The 27,232-nt window shown below is 43.4% G+C and overlaps 2 protein-coding genes across 5 annotated transcripts; one reads left to right on the top strand and one right to left on the bottom strand.

Annotated features, from left to right (window-relative positions):
* The first annotated feature begins 1,377 nt into the window (after positions 1-1,377).
* Positions 1,378-19,759, top strand: LOC309695910 (BRD4-interacting chromatin-remodeling complex-associated protein). 3 transcript variants are annotated; one of them, XM_082516912.1, is made up of 15 exons: positions 1,378-1,447; positions 2,426-2,611; positions 6,157-6,202; positions 6,335-6,377; positions 6,592-6,657; positions 6,858-8,399; positions 8,763-8,996; positions 10,198-10,578; positions 10,690-10,843; positions 11,013-11,155; positions 11,551-11,612; positions 13,282-13,430; positions 13,575-13,669; positions 13,828-13,930; positions 14,574-19,759. In XM_082516912.1, the coding sequence occupies exons 3-15, from the start codon at positions 6,162-6,164 to the stop codon at positions 15,266-15,268; spliced, it is 3,708 nt and encodes a 1,235-aa protein (XP_082373038.1). In that variant the 5' UTR covers positions 1,378-1,447; positions 2,426-2,611; positions 6,157-6,161; the 3' UTR covers positions 15,269-19,759. The 3 variants fall into 3 exon arrangements, with proteins under 3 accessions (XP_082373038.1, XP_082373036.1, XP_082373037.1); XM_082516910.1 differs by having other exon boundaries at positions 10,198-10,843; XM_082516911.1 differs by lacking the exons at positions 1,378-1,447; positions 2,426-2,611 and having other exon boundaries at positions 5,105-6,202; positions 10,198-10,843.
* On the bottom strand, positions 18,612-27,189 carry exd2 (exonuclease 3'-5' domain containing 2). Of its 2 annotated transcripts, none has more exons than XM_082516913.1 (10): positions 27,064-27,189; positions 25,685-25,736; positions 25,079-25,519; positions 23,569-23,825; positions 23,336-23,462; positions 22,897-23,204; positions 22,637-22,743; positions 21,568-21,703; positions 20,963-21,331; positions 18,612-20,039 (listed from the first exon to the last, which is right to left on the bottom strand). In XM_082516913.1, the coding sequence occupies exons 3-10, from the start codon at positions 25,478-25,480 to the stop codon at positions 19,823-19,825; spliced, it is 1,923 nt and encodes a 640-aa protein (XP_082373039.1). In that variant the 5' UTR covers positions 25,481-25,519; positions 25,685-25,736; positions 27,064-27,189; the 3' UTR covers positions 18,612-19,822. The 2 variants fall into 2 exon arrangements, with proteins under 2 accessions (XP_082373039.1, XP_082373040.1); XM_082516914.1 differs by having other exon boundaries at positions 25,094-25,519.
* Between the last annotated feature and the right edge of the window lie 43 nt (positions 27,190-27,232).

Here is a 27,232-nt window from a genome sequence, read left to right as displayed (position 1 = left end):
TAATAGAGCCTCCATCTCACATTATCCAGCATCCTCTTCAGTCACACCAACCCTCTCCATGTCCTCCTCCACTACATCTGTGAATCTTCTCTGTGGTCTTCTGCTTTTTCTCCTGCCTGACATCCACCTTCAACATCCTATGTCCAGTATTGTCTGTCTAACTTTGTCTCCTACTTCTCAGCCTGAGCTGTCCGTCTGATGTACTCATTTCTAATCTTGCCCATTCTGTTCACTCCAAATGAAAATTTTAAGCACCTTCACCTCTGCCCTCTTATCTTTTTTGTCAGCACCGTCTACAAGCTATACATCACAGCAGGTATCGCTACCATCTCGTAGACTTAAGTTAAACAGACTCTTGCTGCACTCTGTAATTAGCTCCTTAATGACTCGGTCCAGTGGTAAACAGTTTGGTATCCTTTCAGAATAAATGGGGATACGGTTTCGAAGAAAAAGCTTCCTTCTTCACTGATATTTTTTCCCCTTACACTCATTCTCCTTTGGCAGTTTAGTGCATAACTTTTGAAAACTGTGACTAATTATGTTAGTTTGCTTTGGAGTTATCCCTCATTTCACAGACAAATAACTCTTTGTGTATGTGTGTGTTTTTCCATGGATCATACTTAAGCAGACTTCTTTTTTTTCTTTCTTATTTCTGGTTATATGTGGCCTACATTCAATCTTTTTCCACCTTCTTTAATTTCCTTTCTCTTTTTTCCCCTCATTTTTTCCACTTTCTCCTCTCTTGATCTCTTGAACAGTGCGTGATTAAGCAACCCTCTTTGCAGCAGAAATAGTTTTAAAAAACGAAAAACTATTTCCTCAGTCATTTTATTTATAAGCATTATTTGCTAATGTTTTCTCATCTTCTGTTAGCACTTGTTGTACTTTCTTCTTCCTTAACACCATAAAGTCCTACACGAATGCAGCTTGCTTTACTTTCCCGTAGTTATGTCTTCCTCCTTTAGGTAGCACATGGCATGTCCAAACATTGATTTTCTTTTTCTTTACAATTGTGACCTACAAATGTATTACAAATATCAGAAGCGAGTGACTAAAAGATGCATATAATGCAAGAAAAGCCTCAGTAATCGGGATGAGGGAGCTCCGCGGTGAAGCGCAGACACATCTGAAGCGTCTGCCGCCTGGCGGAGCGCACAGCGCGGTCAGCCTCCTCCCGCAGTCGCGCCGCTGAATCTGGATACTTGTCTCCTCTCAGCTGTATTTTCCTCCTCTCCACCTTTGTGCTGTGATCGGCTCTCCCAGTCTGTTTCTCACACCCACCCCGGTACCCCCCATCCGCACCCCTCCTCCTTCCCACCTCCATCCCACCCTACCCTACCCCATCCACCGCCACCCCCTCTCCTCCTTTTAGCATCTGAAAAGACCACTGAGTGAGAATCGATGGCGCAGAGGCCCGCTTGACAGGACAATAAACCACAAAGAAGGGGTGAGTTTTTTTCCCTCTCTTGGTTGTTTTTTTTGAATTGCGGAATTAACTCTAATGGCACAACCATAAGGGGATCGCTCGAGGCTGGCTGCGCGGAGATGATATTTTAACACACGGCATCTTTTGTTACCGCGATATGATTTACAGCAGGCGTCAGCTGCCGTGGTCCCACTCAGGGGGTGGGGGGAGAGAGGAAAAATTATATATATATTTTTCTAAAAATAAATTAAAAAAATATATACCGTAAGGGGAAACCAGCGGCTCTGCATCCAGCATCGTTTGGGACATTAATTTCACATGAACACACATTCACCTTACGTAACCTATAAATGCATCACAGAATCCAAGAGAATAGCATGGCACTTGCCGCTGCAGCTTTAGATGAGTGTCGTTTGCCTGGATTTCATTGGGCGATGCGGTACCTTGAGGGTGTTAATGCGGTTGTCTCTTGTTGTAAACAAAAATATGTCAGCGGAATCGGAGAGGGAGGCTTGTCTTGTCTTTTTGAGGGACCTCCCCGGGAAATTGAGCGCAAGGCAGTGAGTAATGTTATAATTGGCTTGCTCTGCGCCGAGCTTTTCCACATTGCTTCCCTTTTCAGCCATGAGGAGAGGACAAGTCACATCCAAGGCGCAGGGGGAGCCGTCTATTTACAGCTGAGGCGCTCAGATCTGCCTCTCACGTCTGTGAGCGCCACAACAATAGCTTCCATTTTCCTCATCAGCCTCGGGCATAATCGATAGTAAAATATATATGTGTGTATTACACTATTGTTAGTGCAGATTTGGTCCAGTCTCCCAGGTGTCTGCTACAAAAATCACACCAGCACTGCCCACAGCTGAGAAGAAACTGATGAATCATATATTGATCTTATGTCTCAGCGTTCAGATGAGAATGTGTTTTGGCTGCTGATAACCTCAAGTGACCTGACAGCATGTGGTGGTCTGTTTGTGCCCCCCCTCCCCTCCTTGCGTACAGCATCTTCACCGGCTACCCGCACCGTGAGACGCAGCGATGCCCCAGCAGAGGGAGGTCTCGTCTCCGTCCCGCCGCCTCGGCCTGGCATCCACCCGCCTCCAGACACTGATGCCCGACCACGACTTCCCATGAGGCCACCACCAGAACTCAGCTCGACCGCTCTGTATGGGGCCTCTCACATATGAAGTAGGTTCCTCTTACAGTGGGGCAAAAAAGTATTTAGTCAGCCACCGATTGTGCAAGTTCCCCCACCTAAAATGATGACAGAGGTCAGTAATTTGCACCAGAGGTACACTTCAACTATGAGAGACAGAATGTGAAAAAAAAATCCATGAATCCACATGGTAGGATTTGTAAAGAATTTATTCGTAAATCAGGGTGGAAAATAAGTATTTGGTCAATAACAAAAATACAACTCAATACTTTGTAACATAACCTTTGTTTGCAATAACAGAGGTCAAACGTTTACTATAGGTCTTTACCAGGTTTGCACACACAGTAGCTGGTATTTTGGCCCATTCCTCCATGCAGATCTTCTCGAGAGCAGTGATGTTTTGGGGCCGTCGCCGAGCAACACGGACTTTCAACTCCCGCCACAGATTTTCTATGGGGTTGAGGTCTGGAGACTGGCTAGGCCACTCCAGGACTTTCAAATGCTTCTTACGGAGCCACTCCTTTGTTGCCCGGGCGGTGTGTTTTGGATCATTGTCATGTTGGAAGACCCAGCCTTGTTTCAACTTCAAAGTTCTCACTGATGGAAGGAGGTTTTGGCTCAAAATCTCACGATACATGGCCCCATTCATTCTGTCCTTAACACGGATCAGTCGTCCTGTCCCCTTGGCAGAAAAACAGCCCCATAGCATGATGTTTCCACCCCCATGCTTCACAGTAGGTATGGTGTTCTTGGGATGCAACTCAGTATTCTTCTTCCTCCAAACACGATGAGTTGGGTTTATACCAAAAAGTTCTACTTTGGTTTCATCTGACCACATGACATTCTCCCAATCCTCTGCTGTATCATCCATGTGCTCTCTGGCAAACTTCAGACGGGCCTGGACATGCACTGGCTTCAGCAGCGGAACACGTCTGGCACTGCGGGATTTGATTCCCTGCCGTTGTAGTGTGTTACTGATGGTGACCTTTGTTACTTTGGTCCCAGCTCTCTGCAGGTCATTCACCAGGTCCCCCCGTGTGGTTCTGGGATCTTTGCTCACCGTTCTCATGATCATTTTGACCCCACGGGATGAGATCTTGCGTGGAGCCCCAGATCGAGGGAGATTATCAGTGGTCTTGTATGTCTTCCATTTTCTGATGATTGCTCCCACAGTTGATTTTTTCACACCAAGCTGCTTGCCTATTGTAGATTCACTCTTCCCAGTCTGGTGCAGGTCTACAATACTTTTCCTGGTGTCCTTCGAAAGCTCTTTGGTCTTGGCCATGGCGGAGTTTGGAGTCTGACTGTTTGAGGCTGTGGACAGGTGTCTTTTATACAGATGATGAGTTCAAACAGGTGCCATTCATACAGGTAACGAGTGGGGGACAGAAAAGCTTCTTACAGAAGACGTTACAGGTCTGTGAGAGCCAGAGATTTTCCTTGTTTGAGGTGACCAAATACTTATTTTCCACCCTGATTTACGAATAAATTCTTTACAAATCCTACCATGTGGATTCATGGATTTTTTTTTCACATTCTGTCTCTCACAGTTGGAGTGTACCTCTGGTGCAAATTACTGACCTCTGTCATCATTTTAGGTGGGGGAACTTGCACAATCGGTGGCTGACTAAATACTTTTTTGCCCCACTGTATATATGGTATATGGGTGAGATACATCCAGTGCTCATGTTTTACATCAGGACTATAAAATGGCCCAATAATTCTCGTTTTGAGATCAAGATAGATTTCTGGATTCAGTTTTTTCACATTTCCCTGTGAAACATGTGACACTTTTACTCCTTCAAATTTATAAAAAGAAATATTTGTTAATTGAACTAATAGCCACGAACATTACTTTATATTTTCTGATTATTGTGTGAGCTCTTGCATTGCAATATTGAAAAAGGCACACACACAAAACACCGTTTACATTTATAAAGAGTTATTAAATTATTATTTTTTAAGTGGTGTTGAGCAGTAGTTCTTCAGGCTTTCTGAAGGTCTTTGGATAGCAGCCTGTCACAAAAACCAGATGTCATTTGTTTCTTTATTTGAATCTATAAAAAATAAAATCAAGGATAACACAAATTGACAGGCATAAAACTGAAAACCTGGCAAACCTCAGCATGCTGTGCAGAGTGTTCTTAAAAAAAATTGGAGGAAACTGAACAAGTGGAGGAAAAAGGAAGAAATGGCAGACCTAAAAGACAATCTACAGCACACAAACAGTCCATGAAGTTGCTTAAGAGTAGGAACAATTTTAGCAAATACCTGATTTAGGACCTGAGAGATGCATCCCTTCAGTTGATCCATCTATTGTTCACTGAAACCTTACCAGAAATGGTCTCAGAGAAAGGGAAACAGGGATGTAATACTGAATAATGCCAAATTACACAGGAATTGGAGTAAAAAACAAAAATGTACAGAGGAAATCAGGACAGAGATACATCTTTAAAACAGTGTGGAGGCTCTCCATGGTTTGGGGCTGCCTTTCAGCCAGTGGTGTTGGAGATCTTGTCAAAAGCACCATCAGTTTCCAGCTTCTGGAAACACAAACACACAGTGACAATCCAGCAGAAGCATATCTGGATAGGAAAAAAAAACACAGCGATGGACTGACTTCCCTAGAGCCCAGATACTGAAGCAGTGTGGGACAGAGAATGGGACAAAAGGGAACCGACATCCAAAGAAGATCTCTGAATGTCCTGCAAGAAGCCCCGAGGACTATTTCTGAAGACTGCTTAGAGAAAGCTTGCCTCAGAGTATTGAAAGATAAAGGTGATTATACTAAATAGTGACATATTTCCACATTTCAATAATTCACTGCACCTAATTCGAATTTTCCTCTTAAAATATGAAGAAATGAGGGGTGGCTTGAGACTTTCGCACAGTATGGAGAACAATACCGAAGCAAGCGTTAACAAAATGATTTAAAATATCTTTAAATTCAGATAAATAATGCACATGGGAATATGAAGCAACTTTACTTGGTTGGGTTTGCAAACTGAGAGCAGGAATATTGTTTGTAGTAGAGAGGTTCTTAGAAGTTTAGTTTACAAAGAGCAGAAGCTTAAATTCGCAAAAGAAAATGTTTTTACCAGAGGAGAAGCCAATGTTCAAGTCCTGGGTAAAACCTATTAGGCAGATTGTTGAACAAGCTAATCTCTGGTTCTGCAGGAAGACGCAAAACCAGGAATTGCCATGGTCTGAACTATGTGTAACAAAGCCAAGTTTTTTTGGCATATTTTATAGATTGTAAGAGTGTGTGGCCTCATTTCATTTCTACAGTTTTTGATTTTGTCATTAATTTGTTAATTATAATTTTTCCAGGCTAAAAAAAAGTAGAATGATGATTAAAATAAGTGTGGGTGATGGACAAATAAACTAATTACTGTTTTACTGTCCCCGTATCCAGTCACCGGCTCCATCTACTGAGTCAGTTTCAGCAAATGTTGTCCACCCAAACTATCTCTCGTTCAAAAGCAGATTTAGCCACTTAACCGGCTGGGCTGTCCTTAAAACCAAGCAGCTTGCATCAAGTTTCAAAATGTTCACTGTTTCCTCCTCTTCCTTTCAGTTGACATGGAGGATGAAGATGGGACTTGTCTACTTGATGTTTTGTGGTGAGTTTCTGATCTGTAATCGTACAGCAGGTAAAAAACAACAACAAAAAAACAGTCTCAAAGATATTTAAAGTACATAGATTATAATAAATTAAGGTTATTAACTGATTTTTTTGTTCTTTGCCTTTGTAGTGACCCCCAAGCCCTGAACGACTTCCTTCATGGGACCAATGAGGTAACAAATACTTAAATAAAGGGACTCAAATGGGGGAAAAAAATCAATAGTGCTAATGATGGATTTGAGTTGGAAATATTTCTGGGCACATGGTACTGAGAGATGTCTGGAGGAGCGCAGAGAGTGTGAAAGGGACTCGTTATGTAGTACTGCGTGAATTTCTCAGCACGTTTGCGTGAGCCCGACTTAAAATTGGCAGATTTTATTCCACCAGCTGCAGACTGAAGACCTGCTCATTAACTCCTCCTCTGGGGAGCCCTCCCTCTTCACAGATGCCCCGGTGAGTGTCTGGATCCACAGCCAGTAGCGTCACAACAAACAGCATTTTCCCTCAGGAGAATTATGTTTTTCTCCCCTTCTGTGCTTGAAAAAGCTTCCTGTTAACTTGTGCTAATCACACAGTTCTCCCCTATTTTCACTCAGCTTCTTCTCTCTGTTGTCTGCACCTTTCTGTTTACCTCCCACTGCTTCTTCCCCCAGAGTCCTGTCTCTCTGCTGGGAGATGGCAGGGACTCCCCAGACACGCCTCCGCCTGGATGTGTGGATCTGTCCTTCTTGGAAGAGGCCCTCCTGTCATCTCCAGAGGGTGGAGAAGACCCACAGGTGGTGCAGGGTGAGCCACCTGTGGAGGCAGCTTGTGAGGCAGAGAAGAGAGAAGTGGAGGAAGAGGAGGAGGCGGAGGTGGCATGTGATATCCTCCAGCAGAGCCTACAGGAGGCTGAGATCACTGAGCAGACCATGGCTCTGGAAGCAGGTCTGGCACAATCAGGGGACAGCCTGTCCCTGTACTCACCGGCCCCTCTCCTTTCTCCACCCACCGCTCCATTCATTCCTAAATCTGTGACCTTGCCCGTGACCACGGCATTGCCCAGAGACACCCAGGCAGCAGTGGAGCCTCCCCAGCCCTCCCTACTGGCTGTCGGGCCTGGATGTCCTTCTTTAAAGCCTGCCGCCCCTCCTCAGCTGATGGGGCTACTACCTGGAAATGTATTTCCTGCTCCTTCTCCAGAGACCTCCTTTTCTCTAAGTCCTGCCCAGGGCTCAAGTATGATCATCCACAAGGCTGTGCCGAGCGTTGCCAGTCGACCTCTTATAACTCCAACCCTGAGAGCAGCAGCAGCAGCAGCACCGAGCATCGTCCTGCAGCGCGCACCTCATCCTATACAGCCCAAGTTGCCCATCAGCATTCAGCCCAGACTGGTTCAAATTAGCCCCAAGCCCTCTGGGCAGAAGCCCACTCCTGGTCTTACATTCGTCCCTGGGACTGCCTCACCAAACATTCTATTGTCTCAAGCAGCGGGCCAAAAGACTGTCGCTCCGCCACCGCAGCCCACCCAGCAGCTCCCCAAACCAGTCAGCCTGCAGCTGGTCAATCAGGGTGGCTCCTTTGTGCTGCAGCCTCAGGGACTATTCCAAGGCCAAAACCAGTTCCTTCTTCCGGGCCAGTCTCCTGTTACAATCTCCCAGTCTGTCAGTGCAGCACGACCGCTGCTGACACCCAGTCACCAAGGCTCATCGGTTCACAGCATGACCCCCTCCACTGGGCAGCTTGTAGATGGCTCTCAGATCTTAACTGTGCCCCAAAGACAGCTGAATTTCAGCCCTGTGTTCACCACCGCAGCTGGGCAGCTAGCGCTCCGCCAGGCCACTGTGCTTTCAGGACCTTTGCAGCTACAGTCAGCACCTGCTACTGTCTTCCAGATGCCAGCACAGCTGGCTGGAACCTATGCTCCAGGAGGGCAGGGGCAACGTGCCACCCTGGTCCACAGTCCTGCTCTTGGAAACCACATTACCTTGATCAACAGTTCAGGGGTGCTTCCCCCAGATCTTACTTCTATCTCAATTGTTAATGGCCCCTCAATGGTTCAGGGGATGCCTTTTGCTGCCCAGGGCCCAGCTCCTCCGAGAGGAGTGACAGAAGGACAGCTAAACCTCCAGCAGGCCTCGGTGGTCCTGCTGCCAGAGAGAACTATTCAAGAAGAGAGGACCAGCTCTGAGGAGACTTTTCACCAGCTACAACAGGTGAGCTGTAACTGGAGTGTAGAGGCACATGATCTGCATGAAGGAGCTTTTGGTGTAGATACTTACAAAGTAAAACTGAGTAGCTGCTTTAACATAAAGTAACAACTTTGAACTGTCTGATTTCTTACTGTAGTAACACACGAGATTCCTCAAAATGCCTAAAATCCCATTTTGCCCACAGAGATTCAGAAAATATTCCCTCCATAAACACACCAAGTCTACACGGCTACATTTACTTTTTTTTATCTGTTCCTGAACTTAATTACCACACAATAATAATATAACTTTGATATAAAGACTTGATGGTCATTGTGCTCAATTACACAACCCAGTTTTATCTGACTCTAACGTCTCCTTCTGCAGCCCTATGGACACACTCTCCAGCACGTCTCTGTACAGCCCACCACTTCTGCAGGGCTGCAGTCCTCCTCTCCCCCTGTGGTTACAGTCCTACAGCCACCCCCCGAAGCACCTCTGGCCCCCGACCCTGCAGAGATGCCCAAACTCTTGTTGCCCCCATCAGATATGACCCAAGTGGTAGAGGAGGTGACCCACTCGATGAGTCAGAACCAGGCCTTTATGCAACATCTGCAACAGGTCAGAGCTCGAGCAACCCCCTGCGAATTTTACATTTACATGACAGCAAGAAAGTGCCGATTCTCATCAGTGAAGTGGATGTAAAAATATAAGCAACAGGCAGCTAAACGGTAGAATGTAATTTAAGGTCTAACTTTACAGTACAGAAACTTTACAGAAAAGGACAAAATGATGGTGTATTAAAAAAGGAGTTTCACTGATAGAAACAATTTATGTTATAATAACACGCCCTGGGTGCAAGTATGTGATTATGTTTCAAATAGCTGCTGCTATTTGATAGACTTGCCTCTGTTTCCTGTGGAAGCAGGCTCACCAAAAACAAGGATTTGCATGAAGTTTAAGGCTCAGGCAAACTGGAAGAACTTAGATAGGCGATACAGAGAGAAGTAAATGGATTGATTCCTATATAGTGCTTTTCTACTCTCCCGGAGTCCTCAAAGCGCTGTGTACAATGTGCCATATTCACCCAATCACACCCATTCTCCCAAGCACCGACTCTAAACTGAGTGCTTTTCTAACAACATTCACACACTGATGGATGCATCGGTGAGCAACTTGGGTATCTTGCCCAAGGATACTTGGCATGCAGACTGGAGGAGCCGGGGATCGAATCACCAACCTTCGGATCAGTAGGTGACCTGCTCTACATCCTGAGCTACAGCCACCCCCAAGAAGTTAGACGACCTTTTTAAAGATGTGCAAAGTCAAATGTTAGATTTTTGAGTTTGCTGCTTTAAGGAGGGACTAGACCCCCTAAGTCACCCCTCTTTTCTAGCATAATTGTGGCCATAAACACTATAGGATTCAAATTACAAAAAGAACTCGCAATATAGCATGCTTGTTGTTTGTTACGTTCACTGGTGATGCAGAGGAAGAACTATAAAGAACTGTAAATATTCATACCTTAGAGAACTTGGAGTCTTCAACTCTTCGGCCTGCAGCTCAGTCTCCTGGCATTTTCTCAGTGCCACCATCTCCTAAACAGACATCACATCAGGTCTCTTTACCATCTTGTAAACATTCCCTTTCGATCTTGCCAAAAGTGAAGTTAAATAAATGAAAATAAAATGTGTGCAGAGCTTCTGGTATAGATCTGTAATGTCAAGTTGCCTTAAAACAATAGAGGCAATAAAGATGCAGTGGTGAAGATAATATAAAACGATCTAATTTGTCTGGTTTTTTCTGATTCTTTCTACCACAGCAAGCACTTAGTCCCCCGATCACTTCTGAATTGTTGGTTGGAGCGCTGCCGGTGGTGCCAATGGAGTCGCTCGCCTCACCAGTCACCAGTGACAGAGAGTCCCAACCTCAGACCCATGCAGTCTCCGGTCAGGACACCTGCACAGTGATGTCAGACCAGTGTGCTGAGGTTTCTCCGCTTCACTCGGACCCTGAGAACACGCCACTGATCTGCTCCCCCTCTCAGATTCAGGACACTGGAAGACCAGCAGCAAGAACTTTTTCCCCTCCAACCGGCCCTCAGATTGCTCTGCCAGGACCTGAGAATTCAGTCCCCCAGACTACAGCTTCCCAGCCACACAGTGAACCCCTGGTTCAGTACGAAGTCCCTCATCAGCTACAGGTATCGCAGGCCTTGTTTGCCCACAACCAGTTGCAGATCCAGTCATCTGTTTCCAAGCCTCTGCCCCAGGCTCAGGCCTCAGTTTCACAGCCCCAACTATCTGTTTCGCAGCCTCAGCCTTCAAACCATACTTCAATCCACAGCAGTCAATCCCCTCTGCCTGTCAGTGTCTCGGTGCCTCAGCAGCAGCCTAATCCCACAGCTGCATCTGCAGTTCTCTCCAAAGCAGGAGACGACTCTGCTGTCCAACAGCACACACAAAACAGTGAGTTATCTGCTAGTTGATAAATAATATGATTCTTAATTAGCTTTTTTTTTTTTTTTTTATTGCCCCCACTATTGCTATCGCTTTTATTATCTTTCATTTCCAGTTAATTCATTATTATGATTGCTGCCACCGTTTCTGTCATCCTTGTAATTCTGTCCTCTATCAGAGCCAACAGCTGCCTTGGCCGTGGAGAGTAAGGCATTTACTCTCGATGTCCATCCACCCTCTCCTGCAGCCCAGGGGGTCCAGGGGCCCCCTGCTCCCATGGAGTGCGCTCCCATCCAGACAAGTCAGCAGACGAGCACCAAGGTGAGCGAAAGCTAATATCCAATTACTTGAAGTCTGATTTATTATTTAATTTAAAAAAAAAGAAGTAATTGTTATTATCAATTAATATTATAATTATTTTGTCAGTGTATTAATTTCTTGGTATGTTTCTAAAACAAGTTCTGACCAGCTCCTTCATCATTTCATGATGTTCTTTCTTGTGATAATATTGTGTTTAGTAGGTTTGGTGCTATTAAAATCTGTAATCTACTCATAATTACTATACATAATTTTTCCTCTGTACTGAAATGAAAGAATAAAAGATGGCAAGCTTTGAAATTATTATTTGTTTAATACTGCAAATGTGTAACGACTGACTTCAAAATGCACCCGCGTCTGTCGTTTTTAACTCGTCCAAAATGTTGTGCGTCTGCCAGCTGGCAGGTCCTCTGGAGCTGCAGAGAGAGGAGAGGCTCACACCAGCAATGCGCAGGCACAGGTAAGAGAAACTAAGAACATTTCTGTACTGCTGAAAGTCGTCATGTAAGACGCTGTTGTGTCTTCCAGATTTTTTTCCTGGTGAATAACAGGAAACTGTCTGAAATGCAAAATGTTGAAAATATAATGCAGTGGGAAATTATTGCAGACGTATGAATGTTGTGTGTATTATGATGTATGCACTTTTGGCCATGTATCATTAGAACAGGGGTGTCCAACTCCAGGCCTCGAGGGTCTGTGTCCTGCAGGTTTTAGATCTCACCCTGTGTCAGCACACCTGAATCACATAATTAGTTCATTACCAGGCCTCTGGAGAACTTCAGGGCATACTGAGGAAGTAATTTAGCCATTTAAATCAGCTGTGTTGGATCAAGGACACATCTAAAACCTGCAGGACACCGGCCCTTGAGGCCTGGAGTTGGACACCTCTGCATTAGAATAATGATTGTACATAATTCCTTAGAAGCATTTTTTTTTCTTGTTTGTTGGACTCTTATTGTGAAAACAGAGTGCAGTAAATAGTGATTCTACAAGCATTTTCTGCTATTGACAGGAAAGATGGGAAGTTAACGCAAAGAGAAACTTCTGTCGCTTCTCTTGTTGTTGATGATGAGGTTTTGGAGTATTGGATGAGTATGCTATCTTACATTGGTACACACCAACTGAAGTGTGAGGCCTCATATTTTAAAACATTGTATAATTTGATTTAAAATCACTTTAAATTCAGTTATTGATTTATCTACTTTAAATATGAAGTGAGGAGTTTAATAAGATTACATGACAATTACGAGTTATCTACACCAGTATCTCAGCTGATGGAGGAATCCAAATGGTGTATTGATAAAAGCTGCATTCAAACTGGAGGGGGGGCGGTTGTGGGCCCAAAGCGGGTTGTCTGCTATTTGGAAGGTCCGTGTTTAAATCCCTAGCTCCACTAGTCTGCATGTTGAAGTATCCCCGGGTAAGATACTGAACCTAAAGTCGCCCCGAGTGCATCTATCAGCATCTGGTTTGAAAAAAATAGGTTTGATAAGCAGCTTTTACTTAAAAGTGAGACAGTTTACATTTTATTCTACCAGTTGTCTGTGCTACCTGTGTGTTCGCCTCAGTATAGACAACACACACCAGCAAACATCAGACTTTACTTGCATCACTGCACACACACGGCATAAACTCAATACTGCACGCTTCAGAAAGCTTGCCCAGTGGGTGAAGCGGATTCAGATTCTACATAATAACCCAAAGTCTCTCCCCTGAAGAGTTCACAGCCTGGCAGCAGCTCCCCATGTCTGCGGTGCATATATATGTGTGTGTCTTGTCAGCCCTGCACCTACTGTATAAAAAGGTAGAGGTTAATTGGCAAAATGTGCAACAGGTGTGCCAGTCACCTCACTTGGCACTGCTCCCTGAATCGCTCTGCCCCACCTTTCCTCCTGCAGCTGAGCCCCAAAACCACACAACATGAAACATAAAACATGAAGATTCCTGTAAACTGGTACTTTTCATGGCTCTTGAAGCTGATAAATGTAACAAAACAAAACAAAACAAAAAAAACAAACCCACGCTATTAGATGGTTCCACCTGTGTTTTGTGTCTTGTCCTACTTCTTTTGTGCTGTAATAAACTACTGTAGGTTTAAGTTAACGCAGAGTTTTTATTAAACCCTTCAGGTTCCAGCAGCAGCTTTGTTTGGACCATGGAGCAGTGCAGGCTCCGCTCACTGGCCCAGCCTTCTCCACACTGAAGGACGCTGTTAGACACCTGCTGCCATACCACACCTGCGCTGGTCACCTGCCCACTCAGGATGACTTCAATTTAGGTTAGCTTGATCGCTGACTGATTACTGACCTAACCATATCCTACACATAAATGTATCTGGAAGAACAAGTGCCAAACTACTTTATAACTCAATAGGATGTAATTATTTTATCATATGAGTTATTAATGATGTTCCTCTTCACAGTGGACCAGGAGTTCGACACTGTGTCCGGTTTCCTGCTGAAACGCACCAAGGACATGGTCAACAAATACAGGCAGCTATTAGTTAGAGAAGCCCAGGTGAGACACCTCCTCTGGGGCGGTATTGCTTCAAAACCAAAACAATGTCTGGATGTTGAGTGACTCAGTTTGCTTAGTTTCAGATGTTGATTCTCTATAATCATCTTCTCAGTACTGTTTGGGTCTGTGTTTAAGGGGATTTGAACTTGTCTCCACAGCAGGAGAGTCCCTCAGCAGAGATGGTAATGCTGGAGCGTCTCTTCCTCCAGGCCGAGCGATACGCTCTAGCGGAGGACAGACGGCGAGCCCGCAGAGACCCGGGTCAGTGTCACAGCAGGATTAAAGAAGTACCGCCGCCTATTATTGTTACTATTATTAAAAAGAGGTTTGCTATGTGTGGGTGGGTGTTTGCCAAAATGCAGATGCCAGTGCTGAAGTAAACCTGAACCGGCAGGGAAAAAATGAATTAGTGAAACAAACTTATTAGCACTGCTTTTAACCTGCATATTTGCTCCAGAGCAGCTCCCAGGTGTTAAGTAATTAAATGGTGTAAATGTGGAGCAGGGTGTGCTGAGAGAGACTCAGCATGATGGTGAAAAACAGTTATGTTAATTAAACATTTGGAAAAGGGGCAGGAGGTTGTTGAAAGCTGTTACGAAATCTAAGACATCAAACTATTCGTTTCATGTCTGTTTGCATGTGCTCTCTTCAGGCGCACTGCTGCATTTTAATCTGGCAGTTCTATAGCTGGATTAAAACGTTATGTTTTGGGGGTGAAGGCAACTAAAAGCACAGCTTTGTGCATAATTAGAGAAATTTGTTTGGATAATTTTTTTATTCTCTATGATCTGATCCTTTAGACTTTTATGCCTGAAAATTCTTCATCTTCACAGCATGTCTATGTAGAATTAAACCAGACAAACTGGATAATATTGTTCAATCAGCTCCACTTTCCTTTTTCCAGAGTCCTTTATGACAGCTTTGGCTACGTCAGCGTCTTCCCCTCATGCCCACTCCTCTGGCAGCCCCTCTTCTCCCCCAGCCTGGACCAGACTGTCCGACAGGCCTCCGGGACTGAAGACCTACCGCTCCAGCTCGCGGGGGGCTCTCAGACTCACCATCAAGCAGGAGTCAGGCTCTCGTAAGGTGATCCACAACTCGGCCTACGACCCGGGACTCAAAAGGGACCACACGGGGCAGCTGACCAACGGTGGCGGGACTGTGAACGAACGCCACTCTCAGGCACCCAACAGAGAACCCAAGCGTCCTGAGCATGACGAGGAGATGACCAACGGAGCTCCGCTCAGTAACACTGCTGAGCAAGTCTCACAGACAGCACCCACGTCCGTAAAAAAAGTCCCAAATCCTCTTTCTATGCCAGAGCCGCAGGATGTGCGCTTTGAGTTGCCTCCCAGAGACGTCAGCGCTCCAAAACTGAAATGTTTCAGGGTGGATGCGTCCCCTCGGGCCGAGCAGCGGTTCAGCCCGCCGCCTCCGCCTTTCCAAGAGGACAACATGCTCAGTGAACATCTACAGAGTGCCATCGACAGCATACTGGAGCTTCAGCGCCTGCAGGGCCCCTCTGCAGCCCCGACAAGGGCCACGTCAGGCCCGTCATTGGACCAGGCTGTCACCAGCATCCTGGAGGGACACCTGTGAGGTAATCTGCATAGACAGGCATCCACACAGATCCTAAAACATCGAAGTTGAAGTAAAACAAAGGAAGGTGTACAAGACTTCTTACCTGTTCCCAGAAGGGTTTCAGATTTTACAGAAAAAGCGAGGAGAAAAAAGTTAAGAGGCACTATAAGCAGATGCATACCAGACAACAGCACTATCTATAGTCCGATAGATGTTAGATACTTCATTTTGATGTACGTTTGTGGAAAAAAAAATCTATTTGAATAGGAGCTATATTGTTTCAGTGGTAGTTGAGTCATTCAGAGGTTTACGACACTGGTGTAACCTTCATCAGCATATAGTATATAAGTAATAGTGAGGCAAACGAAAACGTGGAGTAGACTGAGATTATTCAATAGTTTTTTATAAGATTTCTTTCGAAAATGTGAAGTTTTCTTTTGCATAGTGCCAAGCTTCCAGGGTATTTATTTTGATAATCTGTGCCAATTGTGTTTTGCGCAGCGAAGATGTGCGTGCGTGTTTTCCTTTGGATTGGTTTGCGTGGATCAGATAAGTGCGTGTGTGTTTGTGAGAGTGAGAGAGAAGACATTGCATCCTGCTATGGGACAGTACAAAAAAAAAAAACTACAAAAAAATATATACAATTCCCGCAGGCTCCATCATCTTGGCTTAATGAATGAAACTCCAAAGAATTTGTGCTACATCCTGAATACACCAGCAAACGTCCGTGTTGTGTCTCTTCCCACAAACTGGAGTGCGTCCTTGTTATAGCAGAAATAACCCGAGGGAGGTTAAAATACATATTAGGCAGTCATGCTTTCTTATTTTTCATTTTTTTGGACCCTTGCTGTCACTTGTGCTAGAGTCTTAACTGTGAAAAATCTCTAGTTTTCTGTGCGTTTTCAGAAACGATAATGGTTTCCCATACTGTATGTATTAACATGCAAGCAATAATAAGTTGGGGTTGTTGGGAGCAGTGGTGGTGCAGTGAAGAGGAGGAGATGACAGATCTTTGCCTGTTTTGCTTATCGGTGTCATTGGATGAGAACGAAGATTATTTATCATTGACTAAGATGCTTATGCCATTATCAAAGCCCGTGTAGTTTAGAAATTGTGTTTCTAACATGTTTTAAGGGCTTTGAGGGTACTTAACTGCAAACGTGACCATGAAAATGTCCATTTTAGGGGGAAAAAACCCCACCAAAACAGACAAACTGTACAGATATTGAGCCTCTCTGCATCGTCAAACAGCCTTTGACCAAAAACTAGAGGAACCATCCGCTTCTCATCTCTTTAGAGTTCTTTGTTTCTAGCCCGCTGTCCTAAAGCTGGAGCTTTATTTTACCGCAGCCGTTGTGGAGCAATATATGATTTTTGCGACATCTTATGTTAATGTGACAATCTTATTGGTCTGTGTGAAGGTGTGAATTCTGGTCATTTTGGGGTCATTTGTAACAGCTGTACGACTCTCTCCCTTGTGAAACGCGTGCAAGATGTTCCTTGTGGATTTTTGCCTAGAAGGTCGAAACGTACAAGCGGCAAATAGTCTCCTTTTGTGATATTACCTGAAAATTTGTTTTAAAATTTTGCTTTTGCAAACCCGTAAGGGATCAAGGTTTGACTTGCAAATTGGAATTGTTGAGAAAATGCCTTATTTTAATTTCAGTGTACCTGAATTGGAGAAAAAGCTTATTAATGTGGTGTTTTTGAATACTTTTGAATAACATCTGGTGTTCTGAAAGTGAAAATAACTTGTCCCTTCAAAGAAAAAAAAAAAAAAAATCCAGAGATTTGGGGCTAAATCTGAAACTCATTTCTTGAAATGTATTGTTTGTTTGTTTTTGTTTTTTTTTTTTTTATATCTGTAAAAAAAATTGTCTTTTGTCGCAGTGAACAAAAGGAGTTAAATATGCAGTAATTTAGTGTTGAAACTCTGCGGGATTACAAGTGGACACACACAAGAGGATTCACTAAGGACTCTAAACTTTTAAAGTTTCCTGCAAAAGGTTAGAAGTGAAACCATGTATATGCTTGCCAACATAGACTGTATATAAAGGACGGACATGGGCAATTTGACACATGCACTGTTTGTGAAGCCTTATTTTCTTAAGCCTCTAGCTCAGTGTTTTTGTTTTGTTATTTTTAACCCAGGTACCACAACATGGGACAGATCTCACTGTGAAATATAAGATAGGGACTGATTTGGCACCCTATGATTGCTAATTGGGATGATTACCTAAAGTTAAGCCCATAAATTCATCAGGAAAGTGTTTACTGGAGGCAGAAATCAAGGAGGCTGAGGACCATTTTCTAAGTCAAGGGGAGAAAAAAAAAAAAAAAAAAAAGTCAAAATTTCAGATTATTGCCTCAAATGTCTTTTGACACTGAAGTTAGGATAACCTCAAATTTTCAGTGGCAGAAAGAAGCTTCTACACTTTTCCAATTGACTTCTGTACAAGCAGACCTTTTTCACAAGCACAAGAGTCGCCCCCTGCAGGCCACTGAAAAAAAAAATGAAAATGCAGGTTTAAGGTGCTTCTGCAGTGAGCCTGAAACTACAGCCTTCTTTTATATACAGTCTATGTATGCTAACCTAGCATGAGGCCTGTCCATAGCAGAAACAGCTAGCCTGGTTATGTCCAAAGGTAAATGCCTACCAGTGCTGCTAAAGCCAAGTTAGCGGTCACCTTTCAAAGTAGTTCCCAAAATTCATTAAATAGAATACCCCCCAATTAAAAGCAAAGGCTTTCTAATAACTTAAACTGAATCTTCAGGTGTGTTTCCACCCTCAGAGGTTTTCACTGTAATGCAGTAAAGATGTCAGAGTGTTTTTCATAACACAGGATTGCACTCTTTATCACCGCTAGACTTCTTCAAAGGGTAATTCCACCAAAATTTACTTCAAGAAAAAAAAAAAAAAAGAAATAATTCCCCAAAGTCAGTCCATGTTAATAAATCAAGGGCACCCAAGAAATGAAAAGTCAACTTTGATGGAAACCCCTTGGATGAAGCAGCATCATGTGCCATTGTTATTGTTGCAGTGTCAAACACTGACCTTTAGAAATATGCTTAGTTTGTCAGCGTCTTAGGATAAAGGGATTCTGCATGTTGAGCCATTTTATTTATTTGTAAATGTGTTTTATTTAATTTTCCTGACTGAACTGTGAAACCAGGGGAGCTCATAACTAATTCAACTTCAGATACAAAACATTTGACTGACAGATTGTTTCTGATGCCAAAATCAAGAGGCCTTAATTCAGCAAAACTAGATTGTAGAAAAAGAAAATCCACTTAAAGACTCCTTTGACCTGAAAGTCACGAGTGATTCATATATGAAATGTTAAGAAAACCACTTTTGTACTCATTTTTACAGACTATTTATTAAACTGTGATTTTGTAAGAAATAAACAAATGAATGTGGCTGTGTCTTGTTTCGGGGGGGTGGGGAGTGGATGGAGGGTATAGGTGTGTTCAATAACTCATAAGATTAATAAACATCACTTATTTACTGTATCATTCACAGGAAAACATGAATAAATATAATGCAGCTGCTTCCATAAGGTAAATTTCTTATACTCTAAAGCTTTGCAGAGGGTTAAATCTTGTAATTTATCTTCATCACGTCCAAGTTGGCAGCTTTTCTTTACTGTGCAGTTTGGAATCTGTGAAACGACGTCGCTGTTAAACTGAAACGAGCTCATGTCCCGACACAGTCTCCAGTTAGGTTTAGGGGTTAAGAGGCACGTTCACACACGCCATGGAGAGGTCCCAGCCGTCCGGAGAATCGGCACCACGACATAAGCAGGAGTTTAAATAAATGACCAAGTGAAAGCCGCCAACTGTACTTACATTTTGTCTCCCCTGCTGCGATAAGTGTACAAAACCACAGACGCAATACATTCAAGCCCAGAAACACCTTGACTAACTCATCTTTGAAAAAAAGGAAATTGAGCAAAGATGGATTTTATCTTCATGGCATTCCCAGGGAAATTCAGTTATCATCTATTGACCTAAACCAGACAACAGAATGAAAACTTAAACTGGACGGAGAGCCAAATAATTTAAAAACAACCATCTCTCTGCAAAGCAAATCATTCATAATAAGCTGCTGACCCACAGGGGGTGGAGCTGGAGGTCAAGAATAAAGTAGCAGGCAGCAGCCTTTTCTAAAAATCTGTTCAAGATTTATGATTGTTTGGTTTTTTGTTTTTGTTTTGTTTAAATAAAAAAAGTCCACATGCGAACAACGTGTCCACGACATTGTAAGGTTAGTGTTTTACCTAGATTTCTCTCCACAGGTAGGGTCAGTTACTCTTACTGGAATTTGGCATCAATGTTCTTTGCCCAGTGGGGTCCTGACAGCAGCCACATACTATAACATTTCCATCCCTGCTGCTCAATTAGTGCGTTCACGTGCTCACTAAAAAAAAAAAAGCTGGAAAAAAAAAAAAAAAAAGTAAAAGCAGGTTGGAGAAACTGATGGAGTGGCTGTTGAGTTTCAAAGTAAAAGAGTAAAATCCAGGTTTCCTATCCAGGTGCGAGGTCAGTCGTGCCCTTCTTGGAGATGGAAAGTCAGTTGAGTTTAATGGGCAGGTCCTCTCCGTATTTGCGAAGTAACTTGCTGTGATTGTGATTGATGGACCACAGAGGAGGGAGGTGGCGAGGCTGCATGGTGGTGAGGAAATGCAACCTCCAGCGACGCTCCAGGACCATCAGTCCCCGCAGGCCTTGCTCAGCGTGCGCTTGCACCACCTTCAGACCGTGAGGCACGTACGCCTCGTTTAAAATCCTTCAGAGGAGAGAGGAGCGGTCAGAGAGAGCGCATACTAGCAAAAATGATCATGATACACTACATGCAGCTGTTTAAACGTACAGTGATGATTAGGACTCAACCAATAATTTGGTTCACTGAGTGGGCTGTTAAATTATGAATGCTTCTTAGCATATTTAAACTGGGAACTAAGTGAAGTTAAATGTGACTGTACACTTATGTTTCACTGTGCCTGTGATTGGCAAGTACACATCTTTGCACAAGTGGTTCACAAAAAGTATAAATAAATTCCTTATTCGTCTTACATCTGTGCATTTTTCTGTTATTTGACCACTTAAAAATCTCTGGGCTTGTTGTCCTGTTGCATGACACCGTTTCAGCCTAGCTTTAGTTATTGGACAGATGGCCTCACATCTGATGTTATTTGGTATACAGAGAAGTTCATGGTTGACTCAGCGACTGTAAAATCCTCAGGTGTTGGGTCTGCAAAACAAGCCCAAATCATCACCCCTCCACGACTGCGCTTCATAGTTTGTACAAGGTATTTGTGTTGATATTGTCCATCGATTATGGACAAACATCTCCCACTTTAGTCTCATCTATTCAAAGCACACTCTTTGTCTTGTAGCTTTTTCAGATGCAACTTTGCAAACCCAAACCATGCGGCCACGTTTTTGTTAGTGAGAAGAGACTTGCTCCCGACTGTCCTTCCAAACAAGCCATACTTGTTCTTTTTTAATTGTCCTGTCACAGCTTTAACATTCAACATGCCAACTCTGTAGAGTCTGAGATGTAGCTCATGGTTTTTTTGCAGTCACTGCTTGGTTACATCAGCAGTGCTCAGATTTACTTAAAACCTAAACGCTAAAGTATTAAAATAATTTAAGGTATCATTAAGACAACCATAACTGACGTGTGATCACGTATCAGTTTAAACTCACTTAGTCTCCAAATTGGCCGCTTGCTGCAGCGCTTCCTCCATCGCCCCCTCTTCGTCATTCAAATTCAGGAAACTCTTGATTAAAGCCTGCAGCTCCTCTCGCCGTTGTTTGGGGAGTCCTTCCCCGGCAGTGAGCAGAGCCCGAGCCGCCGAGCGTACTTTCCGTCGATCAGAGTCCTCAAAGATCCGAACTCCCTCCTCGCAGCCCTGAGGGGCAGAAAACTCTTCAGCCAGCTGCTGTTTCAGGAAGCTGTCGTGTACATTGGAGGCAGCGTGGCAGCTGGTGCACAGCAGCAGGATGTCATGGGAGTTGTGGTCCTTCATCTCTGTGGGAAAATGCCGTCTGTACTCATGCGGCACAATATTTTTCCTTAAGGATCAAACAAAGATGCATGTTAATCACGTCTGCAGTGATTTGGTGGCACCACAAAATAAGACATTTATACTTAAACAACACAAATGATCTTCTGAAGTTCAGAACAAACTGCCATTTGTCAAGCAAATTTGTTTGTTTTATTGGTTCTGTGCTTGAGATCAGACAAGCAGAACAAGTTCTAAGTAAACCTTCAATATAAATCAACTTCAAAGCGAATAAGTGTGTCAAACCTGATGTAAGAATCTGCTTTTCCACAGACCACACAGAGATTCTCCTTGGCAGTCAGGTAGTAATCCTGCTGCGAGTCAGGACGTCCCGACGGCTCAAACAGCAGCCTCACAATAAAAGGCTCTTCACTCTCGAGCACTGCATCACAAACAGAAGAGCATCGGGTTTTCAGGCTATTCTTTGAACCTCACAGGGATGCAAATGCATGACAGTATTTACAGAGTTTGAGAAGAAAAAGCAACAAAACAAAAAACACACACACACATTGTATAGTTCACACTATTAATACTAATACACTTTTTTAAAATGCACAAATCTATACACTTTATACTGGTGGCCACTAGTGCTACTCCAGAGCCTTCCAGTAAACACACGTCGTTGACTTCCTCTTTGAGTTATCACTTTCAAAGAAAAAAAAAAACAAACAAACAAAAGACCCTTGACCTATGCCCTGGATTGCACGTTTGAAATCAAAGCAGGCTTCATGTTGCTGTGAAGTAATGACTAAGAGCATGCTTTTTGTAAGGAAGGATGCTCCTGACCATTGCCTTCTCATAGCAAGTCCTTTAGTATATACAAAAAACAAAATCACAAATACTGTATATTCATTTAAGAGTTTTTCCATAGTCAAATCCTATTTGAAATGCTGCCGACAAGCGTGACACTGTGCACCAGGTATAACACGAGAACTTACTGGGTAAATCTAAACACCTCAGAAACCCTAGGATGTGGTCTACAGCAACCTGATTAATATTTAAGCATCTAATTGCAAACATTCATACTTAGAATAAGCATCAGAACCAATAAATAACCAACTAAATGTAAAGCAACAATAATTTAAAAAATGAAATTAGAAAGACAGGAAAGTAAAACAGGATATTCTAAGGAGCTGTTGCAGGTGCAGCAACGCACGTCAAGTCTGGCTGTTTAAAGAGAGTCACTGAGAGCCAAGAAAATAAAGAGAGATCTGTGCAGCTGCTGGAAGGAGTGAGACTCGACATGAAAGGGAAAAACATTTAGGTTGTACTTAGGACAGCTGAAAGGCAATAAAGAGGGTTTTATCCAGCATACCTCCTATTCCTTTATCAAGGTACCATTTGGCTTTTTTCTTGTCACAGGTACACAGGGGTTGGCCATCTGGTGCATGGAGGAAACAGTTATCATAGAGGGGAGATTTCCTGGAACAGGCAGAGAGACACAGTATAAAGCAGTTTACATTCATATTTTCCTGTGCAAACGATGCCCCAAACTCACTGTACAGTAACAGCGGAAAACAAACAACTGCTCATCCTCATCTAAGAATGAGCTTCTTTGTCATTAATAACACTCACCTGGCGGAATACCCGGCACCCAGCGATTTCCTCTTGTGATTCTTTCGAGGGTCTGAGACTTGCTGATCTCCAGACTCTGGGTTTTCATAGCCTAACGACCTGGCCCTCCTCTTCCTGTCTCCATCACCTGCCCTGTCATCTCCATCTCCTTGGCCCTTGAACGGCACATCGACCAGACCCTGGCAGCGGGAGGCCAGCTCAGAGTAAGAGCTCCCACTGGAAGAGGCGGGACTGGCTTCAGACTGAAGGCCAAGGAGATGGAGGAAGAGAGCAATGGAAACCTGGGCATCTCTAGCAGCATAAGTCATCTGGAGCGAGCGAAGGGGTAAAGAAAATTATTTTGACAATACATGTTTTTGTTCGATTAGTTTGGCATGGCAGAAGAAACCAGCGTCTTGTCTGTACAAGTATAGTATTTACAATACAGTAAGATCCCCACCTGCTCCTTTGTCAACTGATCTGCTTCCCAATCACTGCAACGCACCTCTGGAGATTTGTCTAGAGAGATTTTCAACACATCTGCTGCCAGTGACTTCAAACTGAGTCCGTTACTTACTGAAGTTTGCCTAAAAGGGAGAAGGGAAAAGAAAAAAGAAAAAAAAAAGAAAAAGTGTGTATTTGCAATTGACACAAATAGTTTCGATTATAAGCAAGAGCAGAATTATTTTTTACTTTTGTCGCAAGGCAAGGTGACGCAGGTCAACCGTACACGTCAGCGACAAACCGTAGTCACGTGTCAGTCGCTTGCCATCTTCGTAGCAACCAACTCCCACTTTAAGAATGTGTGGGTTTCTGAGAACTTCCATTAATGTGTGCGGGAAAGGCTGCTGACTGCTGCGAAACGGTAACAGCCTCACCAGGATGCACAGACCCGAGTACGAGGCCATCTGTAGCAAGGAGACCACAGCGGCTTTGCCTTTAGCAGACACCTGTATCCAAACAACAGCAGCTGGGTCAGAAAACACAGAGACAGTTGTGTGAGGTGATGATAATGGATGATGCTTAAAAGGGAAGAAATCCACCACAATTGTGTAATGTCATTAATGTTTTGTAAAGCTCAAGGTGTTTGGTTGTTGGCAAGAACAAAGGAGGGGATTTATGCATCTACACCAATGACAGCTGGTGCAAAAACAAAAACTGTACACAGCCGTTGTCCCCCAGATTTGGAATATTTGACTGAAGTGCAGACCCGTCTACATACCTCGCGAGTTTACTGTTGTCATGGTAACGGCCGTGTATGTACCACCCGATGCTAATGCTAACTCGGCCATGGAGGAGCAATCAGAATTCCCATCCAAATGCAGTGCACATTATAGCTGGGGACTTCAACCATGCTGATTTAGTCAGTATTCCCCAGATTTGAACAACATATTAAATGTGCAACGAGGGGAGAAAAAAAAAAACAAAAAAAACAACACACTGGATAAAGCCTACAGCAACATCCTAAAAGGCTTGTGCACAGACACAGACCTCCAATGGAGCTCTACATCCCTGCGGTTTTAAAGAAGGCCCAACAGCGTCTCCACTTTCTGAGAATCCTCAGAAAAATGGACCTGAAGGAGTCTTCTACCACTGCTCCATTGAAAGTGTGCTGACATATTGCATCGGTGTGTGGTTCTCCAGCTGCACCACAGCACATAGAAAGGCACTCCAGAGGGTCATCAATATGGCCCAAAAAATAAATAAATAAAAAAATCCTCTTCCCTCCCTGAAGGACCTGTACAGCACTCGCTGTCTTAAGAGGGGACGCAGCATCCTACGGGACTGCACACACCCAGGACACCGGGTGTTTAAGCTGCTGCCGTCTGGCAGGAGGTTCAGGCTGCTGAGGACCCGAACAAATAGACTCATGTCTAATGTGCAATAATAACAGTGTGCAATACTAATACACTTTTTTATTACTAAGTTAATATACTGTGTTGTGTTGCGTTGTGATGTGTCGTATCGTGTTATATGTAGTGCCAACGTAGGGCAGTTTTCCAATGTCATTGTATTATGTATGACTGTGCAATGACAGAGTTATCTTATCTTGTTGTCAGCTTTTAGGGAAAAAGTAGGAATTCCTCACAACCTGAACCCTGAACCCCATGGCCAATTATTCTTCTACATTTAGGTGGATTTTTCTCCTTTTTTAAAAAAATAAATAAAAACAATGGAAAAACATGCAAAAGGTATTTCTTACGGCGGAGGTCTTTACCCATTCACAGTCAAATCCCAGCACAGGGAAGACTGACAGTTCTTTTTGCATTATTGGCCACAACTGCTGCCACTCTTCTTCAGAGGTCACAATCACTGGTTTGATTCCCAGCAGGTGATCAGAAGACAGGATCCGGGCAGGAAGTGTGGTCTGGCACTGTACAGTCTGAAATTCATCCTTCACAACATGTGGCGGCTGTATGCATGTACACTCCACAGCTGTGACCTCTGTGGACTTTTCCTCAAGATTGTGCAAGGACTCTGCGACCTTCTGGATGGAAGGTAACCTTTTCCTTTTTGTTCGATACACCCGCCATATGAGCAGCCCTCCCAAGGTTGCCCCTAGTACTGCCGTTACGACAGCGGTTAAAGGTCCTCGATGAGACATGCTGACTTGTAATGATCCTAATCAGTCTGAAGTTCAAACCTAGAGCCAAAAACACAGTAGAAGCAGTGAGTGAGACGATCTGCAAGTTTTATTCAGCTTGTCTGTTAAAATAAATTGGGGGAAAAAAACAAACAAACAAACAAACAAAAAAAAAAAACAAAAAACAAAAAAACAACAACACCAAAAACAAAGGAGATGACCTACCTTTCCTGCATCAGTGAACCCAGCTGTTGCAATTTAGACAGACAACGCGCATCTTTGGAACAAAACCAGCAAAGACAGGTTATTTTATAAATACCCTTCATAAACAGATCTATGTCTAGGTTTTTACTGTCTTAAAGCAGACAGATAATCCTCACACCATCAATCTCTGCCCATCAACATGCAAAATCCAGAAAATCAATGGCCAAGTTAATCATGTTTGGTTATTTTTTTATTCCAAGAAGCCAGACTTTGCAGTAAATTTTAAGCGCTCTTGAGCCATATGTTGTCCAATCTTTAAGGTAATACAAAGTTTTAATTTAGACATTAGCTGCAATTTACTCATTTTCAAAAGATTTTGATCTACCATTCAATGCCATCTAAAAAGGATCTTTTTAGCAACGGCTTCATTTTTCAATATGACAATCATCTGAAACACACTGACAGTGCAATAAAAACATACGTGGTTAGAAAAAAACAAAACAAAAACAAAACAATGGAAAACTAGTAGTCATGTTTTGTCCTTAACATTGAAGCAGTGTGGGATTATCTTGACAGACTTGAACACCACGCAGCCAAAATCCAAATACGAGCTTTGAATGTCCTTCAAGAACAAAACTATGTCTGAAGAATATTTACAGAAATGACAACAAAGCCTGACTAAGAGAGTTCCGAATTTACTTAAGAATAAAGGTGGTCAGACCAGATGGCGTCTTCCAAGCAATACATGTTACAGTAAACATTTGCTCCCATTTTCCTACAAAATAAAAAGAAATGAAACGTGACTCATGTATAGTTAGTAGCTGCAGCTCTTGATGGTAATCCTGCCATTATATATTTGCACGTGTCCTTTCGGGTCCTAAAACAGGATTAGGATTATTGGGGAAATTGGGGGACAAAACAAGGGCGAATTTAGCGTAACATCGGTCAACTTAGCTGACACTGGTTTGTAAGGATAGGCTAGAGTTATAAGATCACTGCAAAGCAAAAAACAGCTATTGTTAGTTGTTACAAAGAGCAAACACCTCTCGATCAGGTAAGCAGCCAGCTGTTACTATACCGTTTGTTAACACAACTTTTGCTAGCTTCCCTCTGCGACGTAGCTTCAGCTGAAATAAACATCGATAAATTCAGTTCTTCAAATGTCTATCACTTTTAAATGCAAGGCGTACCGCGAATTGCGTTCTGCCTCTAATCCCGTTTACTGTCCTCCAGTTTAGTCAAAGCAAAGTTTAATCAACGTTAGCTTGGTTAGCTGCTGGAGCTAACCGGTTAGCTTGTGAGCTCTTCAGCCCCAATACGTTCTTTAAATGCAACCTGGACGCTAATTTTTAAGCGCAAAGTAGCACCGTACATATCATCCCACGTATTCTGCAGCTTACCTTTACACTTTCGAACAACACAACGCCACTTTATCTCACATGTACACTTGTTTGCTGTGCTCGTCCATCTCTTCCAGAGTGCATTTATATGAAGCTGCAGCGCCACCTGTTGGGGGGATGGACCAATAACAGACCAGTGGAGCCCATAGAATTTTAGCTCTCTGGCAGT

Source organism: Aulonocara stuartgranti (assembly GCF_965226115.1).
Source record: "Aulonocara stuartgranti genome assembly, chromosome: 19".
In the NCBI taxonomy this organism is placed as follows: domain Eukaryota; kingdom Metazoa; phylum Chordata; class Actinopteri; order Cichliformes; family Cichlidae; genus Aulonocara; species Aulonocara stuartgranti.
Note: the sequence above shows the minus strand (reverse complement) of the source record. Positions and strands in the feature narration are given on the sequence as shown.

Bases quoted from the DNA above. Each gene is read 5' to 3' on its own strand.
- exd2 (XM_082516913.1), bottom strand. From the start codon at position 25,480: ATGTCTCATCGAGGACCTTTAACCGCTGTCGTAACGGCAGTACTAGGG. The intron at 22,744-22,896 runs GTGAGTGTTATT...TGCCTGTTCCAG, and splicing joins GGTGCCGGGTATTCCGCCAG to GAAATCTCCCCTCTATGATA. The intron at 21,332-21,567 runs GTTTGACACACT...TTGATCCTTAAG, and splicing joins AAAGCAGATTCTTACATCAG to GAAAAATATTGTGCCGCATG.
- LOC309695910 (XM_082516910.1), top strand. From the start codon at position 6,162: ATGGAGGATGAAGATGGGACTTGTCTACTTGATGTTTTGTG. The intron at 11,156-11,550 runs GTGAGCGAAAGC...TGCGTCTGCCAG, and splicing joins GTCAGCAGACGAGCACCAAG to CTGGCAGGTCCTCTGGAGCT. The intron at 11,613-13,281 runs GTAAGAGAAACT...TAAACCCTTCAG, and splicing joins CCAGCAATGCGCAGGCACAG to GTTCCAGCAGCAGCTTTGTT.